General features: G+C 42.4%; 1 protein-coding gene across 3 annotated transcripts; it reads left to right on the top strand.

The window, feature by feature from the left end:
• Nucleotides 1-378: 378 nt before the first annotated feature.
• fam117ba (family with sequence similarity 117 member Ba) lies at nucleotides 379-11,926 on the top strand. Of its 3 annotated transcripts, none has more exons than XM_084346921.1 (8): nucleotides 379-874; nucleotides 3,411-3,648; nucleotides 4,863-4,946; nucleotides 5,102-5,212; nucleotides 6,808-6,951; nucleotides 7,091-7,298; nucleotides 7,380-7,524; nucleotides 8,433-11,926. In XM_084346921.1, exons 2-8 carry the CDS (start codon nucleotides 3,628-3,630, stop codon nucleotides 8,656-8,658), a joined length of 939 nt encoding a protein of 312 aa, XP_084203047.1. In that variant the 5' UTR covers nucleotides 379-874; nucleotides 3,411-3,627; the 3' UTR covers nucleotides 8,659-11,926. The 3 variants fall into 3 exon arrangements, with proteins under 3 accessions (XP_084203047.1, XP_084203046.1, XP_084203045.1); XM_084346920.1 differs by having other exon boundaries at nucleotides 5,075-5,212; nucleotides 7,404-7,524; XM_084346919.1 differs by having other exon boundaries at nucleotides 5,075-5,212.
• The last annotated feature ends 1,384 nt before the right edge of the window (nucleotides 11,927-13,310 follow it).

The raw sequence follows: 13,310 nt of genomic DNA, 5'->3' as shown, positions 1-13,310 counted from the left end.
TACAGAACGCCCATTCAGACAAATTAATACTTCAACTTATAATTATTTGAGTGGGTTAGGGTTAGGGTTAGGACTTTTACTTGTAATTCAGTCTTTCTATCGTGTGATATCACTACTTTTGCTTCAGTAAAATTATGTACAAACTTCTTCCACAACTGCCTGTCCCTTTGTTTGTTGTGCAGTCATTTGCAAAGCTCAAAACTGAAATAATGGAGGTGTTACAACTATATTTTCATACAGGGTTTTAAGATCTGTTAATATAGCTTAGCTTTGGAAGACCATACGTATCCATAGCCCCAGGTAGGACGCGACACGCTCCACATTTTACTTTGAAAACGCCAGCCGGAAGTCGTGTCGTGTATCCGGGCTCGCTTCACACTGGTCCCTCTCCCGTCGTGTCAACCGAGGCTAGCCCAGCATCACCGCCTTCTTCTTTCTATCCCTTCTGTATTTTCTATCCTTCTGTTATTTTTTCCGTCTGTCCCCGACACCTCGCTCTCTCCGCCCGGCGCTCGACGCGTTTTCCTCTTTTTTGTACACATCTTTCCTCGAGCAGGAGGCGCTCGGGGAGCCGCTTCAGCCGTCGTGCCGCATCAGCCGGGGGAGAAAAACATCCATCCACGACGACGAGGAGGCAGGGTGCGAATACAGCAACGCCCATTTTGACACCTACTGTATCACTACGGCACCCGCGGAGACGCTTCAGTGTCTTTTTCTATGTCTGCTTCTTTAACATCTCACGGGGCTTTCCTCACTTGTAGCCTGCGCCCTCGTCCTTCCCCCCCCTGCCTCTTTAGCATCTTCGAGTAGCGGAGGGTATCAACAGGGGCCGGGGCGCTGAAGACCTCCATGCCCCGAGACCACATTTCTGCAGGTGAGTGTGTTTTTCCTCACGCATATACACGTTTAGCCTTCAACATCAGGAGTCTGGATGGGGATGTTCTGGCACAGGGGGATGGATTTGCACTAGCATGTAGTGTGTTTTGATGATGGTGGTATGTGTGGGGAGGGGTTGCATGCTGGTCTCCCAGTAAACAGAATTGGCCTACATAATACTGTACATGCGACTGAATGGAGATGTACAGTGAGCATTTTTTGTGATTACAGCAGGCTATTTTTTTTTAAGTTGATGTGTAGTAACCTGTTATTTTATGCATGATTTGCTAGTTTTCTCTTTAAAAAACAAAGAAATTCTCGAAATCAATGGCTGTATTATAATCCTTTATATTCAACATGCACAGACATGGCAGCTAAGGCAAAGGCAGGTGTGTAAACCAGACCTTAATTGATTAATTGATCAGTCAATCAACAGAAAATTAAATGGCAACTATTTTGATGATTGTTTATGTCATTTTTTAAAGCAAAAATGACTGATTATGACCTCTAAAATGTGGTTTTGTAAGTCCATTATGATACATGTTATTATATAAGAGTAAATCATTGGGTTTGTACTAGTGGTTGGGCAAAATTAGCCATTTTAAAGTCCTCAATTTGGCATTTTTTAAACTATCTTCTTATATTTTTGCACCAATTGATCCATGGAGAAAAAAAAAAATATATTTACATCCTGTCTTTAATGATTTCTGCACAAGCTGGCCGTCCCACGCTTGCTCTTGTCTAATCAATAACTTCTGAGTTATTTTACTAGCTTAACCTGTTTAAAGTGACCTCAGGTGTTAACCAGTGTGGCTCCTTGTAAAAAATTATATCCCGAACAAGCCTAAAATACGACCAAGCGATGCCTCTCAATAGGTTAAGAATCAGTGCATCAAACATGACAGCAGGCTGAGCCACCATACTAGTACTACTGCTACTACTACTACATCAGCGTGGCTACTGCTGTCAGTCTGCAGTACATTGTAGTGGATTGCAGATTTGAGCCGTCAAAATAAAAAAGTGTGAGTGTTTGCTAGTAGACTGCTGATGCCCAAACCCCTGTTTACTTACACACTCACACACACACACACACACACACACACACACACACGAGGGCGACTGTGTGAAGATCAGTCGGCCCGGTTCCCTAGCAACAGCGATGTGCGCTGGTCAAGGCCCCTGCCAAATTTAGCTCCGGGACCCGCGCGCCGCCAGTCGATGCTGTGTGTTTGTACGTGTGGAAACATGCTGCATGTACAGTTTGTTGTTAATAGGATTGAGCAGCTTTTCAGTTCCCACTGGGATGCTAAAAAATAAAAGCATTCTTCATCCTGCAAAGGTGTTTTCGCATCCATTAAAATGGATTCTGTTGTTTGTGTGTGCAGCTGCAGCAGTGTTGTTCTGTTGTTTAAACTGCTGATCACAAACACTGAACATGAATTGTTTTTGTTTGATATCGCACTTAAAATTGCAATGCAGTTGAATGCAATGAGCGTCACATGAACACTGTTTGGCCTAACATCCATTGCGGAAAAAAATCCTTATAATGAATGACATTTTTGTACATGTAGAGATAATAGTACTAGAGTACTTACACTATTCTCCAACTTGGATCAACCCTCCTTCTCCTACACCCCCTTTAAAATGTCAGTGTATTAAATTAAAGTGGCAGTGTGTAACATTTTAAAGAAGATGAAGTCCGTTTCTCCTTCAACACAAGTGAAAAGTTGAATTAATATGCAATAAAATACACATGCACTCAATTCAATACAGTGATGAGATTTCCTGCTTCAGCCTTACTTGGTCTGGTATGATCACTAGCTTATGGTGGCTAATGTTAGCTAGCTTGAATTTGGGAATCGTCAGGCATTTCACCTTGGGCTGGGTGATATGGCCTTGCAAAATTTTTAGACTATATCGCCAAACATGATTATTTCTCAATATTTTAAAACCTCTTCAAAAGCAGTTCATAAATGCTCGGACCGGGAGAAATCAAATATCACAATATTATTGACCAATTACCTTGTTAGTGATATTGCATTATCCTTATATTGCTTTGTTGTGTTTGTTTTCCAATGCAAAACTGTAATCTAAAATTAGAAATCAGAATTTGCTGATGCTGTCTGATACCCAGCAGGAGCTCGTGGGTGTCAGTGGGCCCGTTCAAAACACGCTGCTGCAGCTCTGAATCAGGGTCAGTCGGGCAGAAGCCAGCACCTGCCCTCCCTCCACCCCCCTCCTGCTTTAAGCTGTTTTAATGCCATTAACCAGGGGGACTGTGTGAGACTTGGAGGGGGGTATATCCGCTCGGCCCAGCACGGGACGGATTAACGTCAATCTGGGAACACACACACACACACACACACACACAAGCCTAGACAGACAGAGCAAGACAGTCATGAGCTTATCCTGCAGGCCAGCTGTGGGTCTGTTGATTTGTTGATGTGTTTACCATGCGTTGACAAATAAGTTGTTTACATCTCCAGGCAGTCCTCACTCATCTAGACTCCCCTCTGTCTCTCCTTCCTCCTCAGACTGCATCCGTGGCCTTAACCTCCCACATCTCTGTGTGGTCCTCCTCCACGTCCTCCAGCATCCCCCTCCTCTCCCTCTGAGCGCTCCGCTCCTTCAGTTCTCTTCTCGGTCTCCCGCCATCGCGTCCAGCTGTGGCCCTCACAGGGCGCGCTCGCTGGCTCTCACCTGACAGGTCCCTGGCCTCAGGAAGACAGCCAGCACCAACACGTTCCCTACATGAGGGACAAAGCGACGCAGGTGAGTGCTGTGGGGGGTTTTATGTCTGCGTGTGTGGAGCATTAATTTAAGTTTTGTTTATGTGCACAGGCTGAAATCAAGGAAATGACGTATAAATAATGGGAATTTATGTGCAGAGAAAGGAAAAAATCCAACATGTCTTATTGACATTATTATTGACAAAAACAAGTCTGAAACATAGATTGAATACGTTTGCATTTTGAATATGCTCTGTAGGATTTGGTAATGTTAACAAAATAAAAAAGTTAGGACCGAAATGGTGCCTGGCTGAGGCTAGCTAGTTAGCATGGCTACAGATGATAGTGATAGTTTGTTTCGAACCATTATGCAGCCAGACAAACTTGAGCTTCCACGATGAGAGAAACAACACATTTGGTAAACTAAAAAAGGAATAATCATGACACAAGAACGGAGCCCTGGGGTACACCACATCGTAATAGTTGTTTGTGAGCATTTGAAGAAATTGCTCTCTATTTTAGCCATACAGATGCCGCATCTCTGGTATTTCGGACAATTCTTAGACATTAAAATCTCCAGAAATCTCCAGAAATATGGCACAAATGAATTAATAACTGCTGAGATTTTGTCCGTCGGGTGAAATAAAGCCATGTCGGTTAAAGTGGTCTTTACATGCATGTGTCTTCTTGCTGCAGACAAGGCATACTGAATTCCTGCAAGACGTTTGTGTGTTTACAAAGCAGGCAATCAATGCAAAGAGGTTAGAAGAGATTGCTCACGGTTGCATCATTGTGCTGTGTTGCCGCCGACTATCACGCACAGACCGACTCTGAAGCAGACTCAGGTCAAACAGTAGCTGTAAGACATTTCTTTAACAGCAGGTCATCTCAGTCAAGCAACAAGAGTGTTCAAACAGATGTTTCAAAATAGCCTCAGGTGATGTTTTTGTTCTGTTTTTACACACTTCCTAGCACAAGCGCACACACGTTGTTGGAACAAAATTGATTTGTCCTTTCTTTTTCCACCAGACTTCATTCATAATTAATGCGTTTTAAAAATATTTTAAACCCAGTAACGCCAAATAATGACACACTAGAAAAGAGTTTGAGTTTGCATTATTTATGGGTTATCTCTGCCAGGTCTGGTTTTCATGTGACTTTTATTTCCGCCCATGTGTGTCCTAATTTGACCGTTCTTGTTTGTATTTTTGATATTTAGCTCTAACCAGTGTGTGTTTGTGTGTGTGTGTGTGTCAGACCCCCAGGGCCTGGGCAGATGAGAGGAGGAGGGGCTCTCACAAACGCTCGGCCTCCTGTGGGAGCACCGACCAGCTTAAGGAGGTCAGTTTCTTGCCTGATTTTGAAGCCCAAAAAAAACAAACACTTGCAAAGATTACATCTATCATTTGTAAATACATGCTTTTTCTGGGAATTGTGCATCAGTCTTCATCTATATGTCTGTATCACAGTGTGTGTCTGTGTGTGAAACTCTCCAGATTGCCAAATTGCGTCAGCAGCTTCAGCGCAGCAAACGCAGCAGCCGCCATCGGAGGGATAAAGACCGCAAGTCTCCATTCAATGGCAGCCATACCATCATCCAGTCGCAGGTGACCAATAGAGATAGTGTGCTTTAGGGAGTGTGTGTGTGTCTCCTAAGTGGCTCCGTCTGTGAGAGGAACTAGGTTGTCGAGAGTTTTGAGGACGTCCCACTTTCCCTCCTGTCCCTGTTTGGCTGTGGCGTGTGTGTGTGTCTCCTGCTAATTTAAAATGTGACGTGGTGTTTTCTAACGACCTCAGCTCTATGTAAAGTCAGTTAAATTGGGTTCCTCTGATACTGCACGCACACACACACACATGCTGTTAGCGTCCACTCCTGTCAGTGCTGCTCTGTGTTGGAGTCCTGTGCTCCCTGTGGAGTCTGCTGGAGTGCAGCTGTCCTGCTTTCTTGGCCTCCTCATGAGACAAAGAGAAAGGAATGGCTGAGTTGTCGTGCAACTTTTTCTCTCCTGACAAGTTCATTCACGGATACAAAGAGCCACCAGCTAGCAGGAACACACTTATGAGCCTCAAGTAAACGTAAAGATGAAGAGCTGCCTTCCTCTATATTCTTCGTTACGGGAGGTCAAAGCAAAAGCTCTTTTCATCATCAGTTCAGTATAAAGTATTCTTGTTTAAGTATTAAAGTAATATTTATGACCATGTACACTAATAAAAATGTCAATAGAAGCTCTTCTTTGCTCCCTTCAGTCCTTAGATTAACAAAGAGGCTGAGGGAGAGATGTGAGGCAAAATTGCTGTGTGGCGTGAGTTGGGAAACTTGAGTCAAAAAATCTGAGTCATAGTTCAGTCATGTCTTAACACACAAACATGTTGTTTTAATTTAGTCCATTAGGAATAAACATCCATGAATCTGCTTAGAAATCATAGAAAAAAGCACTGCAGAACTTGCCTCAGAATCATCATGTTTTTAAGGTTTTCGTCTGTATTAAAACAATCCAGTGGTAGTGGAGTCCATCCATGAGTACACCGCAAACAGGAACTGCTACTGACTGATTCGGCTATTTAATGGTGCCAGTTTGATCAAGTGTTAACAAATACAAAAAAACGGGGCTCAGGTAGGAATCTTCAGCTAGATTTGGTGGTTATACAAATTCCTTATTCAAAATGTGAACAGAAGTGCCTTTGAAGTATGTTTTTTATTTTGTGTGGGAGGGAGGAAAAAGTAATTGAGTGTTTGCCTTAGCACATTGTGTCCTGTACTTATGAATGTTCTCTCAAGTTAATGATTTCAAGTCTCCTGTTTCAATATTTATGATTTACGGATGCTCATGTTGGTAGAACAAGTGCAGCTGTATTTTTTCTTGTGTGGGCTGAGAAATAAGCCCAAAAATATGAAGAACATACTTTCCTGCTCACTGCAGCTTAATCAGAGCAGATCCAGGTCCTTAAAAAAGTCTTAAAATCACTTAGAATATAATTATATTTATATATTAAAAGTCTTAAATTTAAGGTCTTAATTGCCGTAAATATTTTGTTTTGCTTGGATAAGAAAAAGATGATTTGTACAAAAAGCTGTCTTAAATTTGGTCAAGAATTACCTTGATTATGTCTTTAAAGCACTAAATGTAAATGAAAGTGAACATCTGTAAACAGGTGCAGAATCTGTGCTAACTTCAGCCGTGTGTGTGCTCGTGTCTTACAGTCACCTATGCCCAAAACCATCCTGATCCCCATCCCTATATCCAAGTCATCTGCGCCTCGTTTCCGCAACAGCGTGGAGGGCCTCAACCAGGAGATCGAACGCATCACCATCCAGGACACCCCTGAGAAGGAAGAGACCATCGTTGTGAGTTTGGCCTGTTAAATGTCCTTCACTGTAGTAATTAACATTCAAGGATTTTAAGGGTTCACATGTCACCTCTGGCCGGGGATTAAGCCCTCAGTTCATCGTTGTTATTGTGACCTCATTTGTGTTTCTACGACAGCCGCAGGATGTCCCAGATGGGCACCGTGCTCCCCCGCCCGTCCCCCCGCAGCGCAGCAGCAGCACCCGCAGCATCGACACACAGACTCCCTCAGGGGGCGGCCTGAGCGGTAACCATAGCAACTGCAGTAGCCGTCCCGACTCCATCTCGCCCTCCTACCTCACCGTACTCAACGACATGGGTGGAGGCAGCCCCTATGAGGACAAAGGTAACACACGCAATCGCACGCGCACGCACCACATTGTACACGTGCCAGAGTCTGTTGCTGCTGCTGACCTTTGACCTCTAGTCTCCCCTCTGTTCCTGTCCCCAGAGCTGGGCCCCTGCTCCCCGCTGCCTAAATACGCCGCCTCACCCAGACCCAACAACAGCTACACGTTCAAGCGGGAACCTCCAGAGGGCTGCGAGAAGGTCAAAGTGTTCGAGGAGTCCATGTGAGTACAAAGATTTTGTCTAATCTGGACAAGACATATTGATTTCACAGGATATAATCAATAGTTTTACATTAAAAATGAGTCAAATGAGTGCTTGTAATTGAAAAGTTAGGATTACCGCGAAACTTTGCAGCTCTTTGGAGACTTTTACCATCTTTCAGCTCATCGTTTAGCTGCAGCTTTACTGTTTTTGTTCCGCTCTCATGGGGATATCTTTTGTGAAAAGCTTTAATAAACCCCCTGTACACCACCTGCCCAGCAGTAAACAGCAGACAGACACTGTCAGCGACTGAAGAGCCAGATATTTCCCTCAAGAGTTGGTGGAGACCAAAAACAGAGCTAAAAGTGGAGAGAATATTTGACTTACAGTACGTGTAGCTGGACAGAAACTCCAGTTAAATGCTAAATGCTCTGTGTCAACAATGCTTTTTGCTAACACATTAGCCAAATCAGCTTAAGCTAAGATAAGACAGAACTTTATTCATCCCAAAGTTAATCTTGTGCCAGAGTGTGGGCTCCCCGTGTCAGGTTCACACACTGGCTGCAGTTTAAGTATGAATATTAGTGACATACACAAAATATAAAGTGTTTTAGGAGTAAATGCAAAAATCAGTGCCTAATAGAAGAGCTTTATTGTCGTTCAAAATGATAAAAACACATCAGTGAGTCACACTGTTGCTCTGGGTGACATGTTCCTTCATTACCACGAACAGAAACACTGTTGTTTATTTGGATTCAGTCACACATACACCATCCTGCCGTCAGAAAACACTCACTAGAGCACCAAGTGTAGACTAATCCACCACTGAAAATAGTCCCTGAGGCTACATTCTGCCTTAATGATGTTATTAAGAATGTGAATATATCTTCTGACATGTCTTCACTGTGTCCCTGCTGTGTGTTTCCAGGCCCAAACCTCTGCAGGAGATCCCTCCCTTCCTGTGTCCCGACCGCAACAAGGTCAACTTCATCCCCAACAGCGGCTCTGCCTTCTGCCTCGTCAGCATCCTCAAGCCCTTACTCCCCGCCCCGGACCTCAACTTCCGCCCCGGGGTGGGCCTCCGAAGCCTGTCCCCGTCCCTCGTGCCTCTGTCCACCCAGCCCTGCCTCCTGGAGGAGCCGGAGAGCTTCTGAGGAACCTCCCCCTACAAAATCAGAAAACATTGGAAACTAGGAAACAACCCTTCTGCTCCAGAAAAATGCCTTCAGCATGCCAGCTAAGCTCTCTCTGATGTCCTTATCTTGTTGAAAAAGCGCTTCCCACTGCCTCTCCTCCTCAGACGACGACTACGACGTGAGAGTCCTGCGGCAGCCCTGCAGCGGGTGTTTGCAGCTAACATTTCATCGCTTTCTTCTACCTTTAGTGCTGGTTATGTTCCTGTTTTTTAGGAGGAAAAGGGCGAAAAGGACAGACTCTTTTATTTCATCGTATTATACCATGGCGCCTTTCCACGGACATATCTCTTTTTCTATCTGTAGTTATTTCTCTTGATATTAAAATATGCCTTCCATTACTTAAAAAAAAACAACAAAAAAACAAGGCCGCTGGTTTCCTTGGCGGCCGAGAGTTTGACCACCGAGGCTCATTTTTGGTGCTGCCAGATATTATCGTAGCAAAACTTGAACGGTCGCGACAAGGAGAAGTTAAAAATGTGCCTGATTATTTTAGACCGCTCAGTTTCGCTAAACCAGCGTAGTGCTCGGATCACACGTGATGTTTGCACTATGATGGCCATAGATACACACACAAAGGCAGGGACAGATGAAAATATACATTCGACCACCTGTGAAGTAAATCCAGACATCTGTTTTGTACTTTAATCAGCCTTTTACAGTGACAGCTGACTGTAAACCGGTATGAGCTGATGCCTTTGGTTCCCTGCCGGGCGGTGTGTATCGATGGGAAACACAGGCCAGGGCTATGATGTGTGCAGCGTGTTCAACCTGTGTCTGCTTGCCCCTCCTTCCCCAAGCGCCAGCCTTTTTTTCTCAAAATGTCCCTTTTTACTCCACCACCATCACAACCACCACCACCACCTCCTTCTGTTCCTCCTTTCTCCAGCTCTCTCTGTCCTTTTTTTCCCCTCACTGTCACTGTTAACGCTGATTTCCTCCTGTCTTGCTCAGTGTTGTTGTGAAATGTGTCCAGGAGGGGCCTCGTCGTCCTCATGGGACAGGCTCCCTCTGGCTTGCAGGGCCCTGAGCATGGAGAGGTTAGATGAGCCCAAATACTACACCATGAGGGTAGATGGAGTTTAGATATGAATCAGACAGAAGCTACCTACTGTGGGATTCCTAGTCCAAATTGCGGAAGTGCAAAGCTTAAAAACCCTGAAAGTTTCGGCTTGAATCCGAACTTTTTTCCTCTAGGACATAAGAGTTATGCTCAACAATATATTTATATTAACAATAAATGAAAAGACTACATGTAACGTGAAAGGTGTCACTTGTAGTGACAAACCGCTTTTTTTAGCTACTTTCAGCTCATTGTTTTGGTTTCACAGCACAAAACTTTAATGTTTTTCTTCGCTTCGTTTCCATCAACCAACTCTTAATGTACATAAAAAGATGGAAGCAGTTTCTTTAACAGATTTTCTGGAAATTTGGTTAAAACGCGCTGATGAAAACTAGACCAGTGTTGTGTATATTAATATTAATATATTAATACGGGTTTTGATTAAAAAAGCAACAATCAAAGTTAAAGTTTCAAAATAAAAAGCATGTGGGTGTGCTTTCAAATGATTCACCTGATTGTTGCACGTGTGACCTCACTTTTTTCCAAATAAGCCCCGCCCTCTTCAAGCTACCTAGAAAAACGAAAATTACAGAAAACTTTCTTGTACAATAACCAAAACTGTTTAAAACCACTAGTATATTTTTTATTAATGTTGGAGCCAATTACTCAAATTAAGAAGCTAAATGAAAAACTATTTTTCAGGCGCTTTAACATAATTTTGACAGCATATATACGATTACATACATGTGTTACCTTTCTTTAAACTGTAAATTATATCCCCTAAGAAACTTTCTCAACATCTGCTTTTTCAAATAAGATGAAGTCTTCAGTCTGTTCATCTCACTTCAGTCATTTTTTCAAGCAGGTTGACCAACACTGTCAAAAAAAACAACCTCCGATGCAGCTGACCTCACGAGAAAAAAATAACTTGATCTAGCACCATCTAGTGGACTGGAAAAGCCACTGAACTTATTTTTCTGGTACCAAAAAAGTTACTGGTATTTGCAATATTAAGATTTTTTTGTGGGAGTAGGCATCTGTGTAATGTTATTGTATTGCCACACAAAATTTTGCAATACTATGCTTTATAGATCTTTTCTCCCATCCCTCATGGAAAGCATCAGTTTCTTTTCATCCTGTCAAGTTTACAAAGCACACAAAAAAACAAAATAATTTTTGTTTTCATTCTAATCTTTTGAATTTAAATCTGCTGAAATGAAACATATTTTTACATACATGTACGGTAAACAGCACCTCTCAGTGTAGTTCGTTGGTTGGCAGCCTCTCCATGCCCCGGCCCACCTTCCTGTATATGTCATTACTACTTGACTGTGCCTGCTCCGGTGGGATAGGAATGTACTGGATATGTAAATATAGAGGCACACTGTGTTTGTATTATCGGCTGACAAAGATATGTATCTGAATGAGTCAACAATTGTACCATATAACCCTCCTCCTCCTCCTCCTCCTGCTTTCTCTCCGCTGAGTACTGTGAATTACTACATGTCTCATTATTGTGAATAATAATGTATTTATTTATCAGGAGTGTCATCGGGTCTGCAGAGAATTTTAATCCAGAATAGATTACATCGTCCATCTCAGGTTGTAGTGAATAGGATACAAAAACAAAAAGATATACTAACTTCTCAGCGCACACTAACAAGTCTACACTACTATTAAGAGAGCGAACCAACAGCTGCTATCTACAGTATGTAGCCTCACACAGTGGAGATCCTGAATGATGTAAACCTGTAGCAGAGTAGAAGTAGAGAGAAGTGACCTGATTTGGCACGAGTGACGTCTCGGAGAAAAAAAAAAAAGAAAGAAATTATTGACGAAATGAAGAGTTTCTGTTCCAAAATGAGATATCCACTTGCTGAAAAACAATCACACCAACAGCGACATGTTCTCCTTTGTCGTTTTTAGACGTCTGTTTACAACAAAAACAAAAAGTAGTTTGGAAGATTCATACACGTGATAATAATATTACAGATTTATTTTTATTTTTCAAAGTGGATAAACGGCATTTTGGAATGAGGCTCGACACAATGATTCTTTGTTTGCTTGTCCAGTTTATTGGAAACAGAACTGCCAAGTTTTCATCTGTTAAACCCCTCGAGTGAAATAAAAAGGCATAGTTGAATTAAATAAAGCATTTGTGATTGACTTGAGAAATACATTCTTTTTTTTTGTTTGTTTAAATCAAGAGTAAACGGTACAATACAAGATGTGACGAACACTAAATCTGTAGTTTCCCTTCCCTTCTGCTTTTCCCCTCAACAAAAGTCCACGTTACATTAAAAACAAGAAAAACTAAATGTGCAGCTTGTATAAAAAGACTCACAAAACATGACAAAGTTTTCCCATGATGCACTCCGAGTGCGATCCACACAGGCACGCAAACGTCAGAACTGAGGATTTGGTTTCAGTCGGTGCGTGTGGACGCCGTATTCACATATCATCCATAAAATACATTTTAGAAAGTCTTCACTCAACATTCAAAAATGTCAGTCTTGGTTGTTTGTCTACCAACATGGTAACAGTTCTCCAGTGTTGATTATTTTCCCTTGCAACAAAATCCATCTGCGAATCCTCACGACACAACACACAGAGCTCAAAATACAGTATTTTACAGTGTTATTTCATAGCGTTATCTTAGTTTTACAGTGTACTGCACATCAAAATTTGCAATAGTGTTATAATCTGAAAATAAATACATTTCGATGCAGCTTAGGTGTCGTTTCTTGCAGATTTATAGGACTTAAATAACCCGCCCACCCCCAAAAATATGTTTTTGTGTGTCCTACTTTTAAGCTTCCTTCAAGAGAGAAAAACTACAAAATAACTCATCCTTCGCACATTTTTCTTGGCCTTGGACTTGCGATTGTGAAACGACAGATGGGACCGAAGATGATTTCAAAAGCATCCTATTTTTACACATTCAGCGATCGGAATCTGGGCTGAAGGTGAGAGGATGAACACGGAGAGGCTGCTGGTGTCAAAAAAACACTGTGGGTTTCCACTGTGCCTGTAATCTGACTCCAGCTCAGGCTGTCGTAACGACGCCATCAGTCCTCTCCAGAGACAAGACGGCTCATAGTTCTGAATCCCTCAGAGGAAACTGAGGATTTTTAAATAAAGCGTCACATTATTTATCTCAAACTGGTGGAGATTCAGGGGTCTTTATCAAAAAGCAAGCCTCACTGAGTCTAACATCAGTGATCCTGGATAACGTTTTTGTCGCATGATTAACAACAAACTACCATGGAGAATAAAAAGAGCTCGAAGTAAAGTGAGGCAAGAAAGTACAGATAATCTGATGAGATCAAATCTGACTGAAACAATGCATTTGTAAAGCTAACTTTGGCTGTTAACCGAAGCTAATGGGCTATCAAACATGTTGCTGTACCCTGACGGTTTATAACTATTGAATTTCAGTTTAACTCAGTACTTCTGAGGATTCTGTCGGAAAGATTACTTCATTTTTCCAGCGATCTGTTGACGCAAAGACAGCTGGATAACCCACTAATGTTGCTTCACGATACTGACC

This window comes from Pagrus pagrus, assembly GCF_965226575.1.
Source record: "Pagrus pagrus genome assembly, chromosome: 24".
Classification (NCBI taxonomy): Eukaryota; Metazoa; Chordata; class Actinopteri; order Spariformes; family Sparidae; genus Pagrus; species Pagrus pagrus.
This window is presented reverse-complemented; position numbering and strand designations above follow the sequence as displayed.

Excerpts from the sequence above, each read along its gene's own strand:
- fam117ba (XM_084346919.1), top strand. The coding sequence starts at position 3,628 with ATGAGGGACAAAGCGACGCAG. Across the intron at positions 4,947-5,074 it reads GCACCGACCAGCTTAAGGAG|TGTGTGTCTGTGTGTGAAAC; the intron begins GTCAGTTTCTTG and ends TCTGTATCACAG. Across the intron at positions 7,525-8,432 it reads AAAGTGTTCGAGGAGTCCAT|GCCCAAACCTCTGCAGGAGA; the intron begins GTGAGTACAAAG and ends GTGTGTTTCCAG.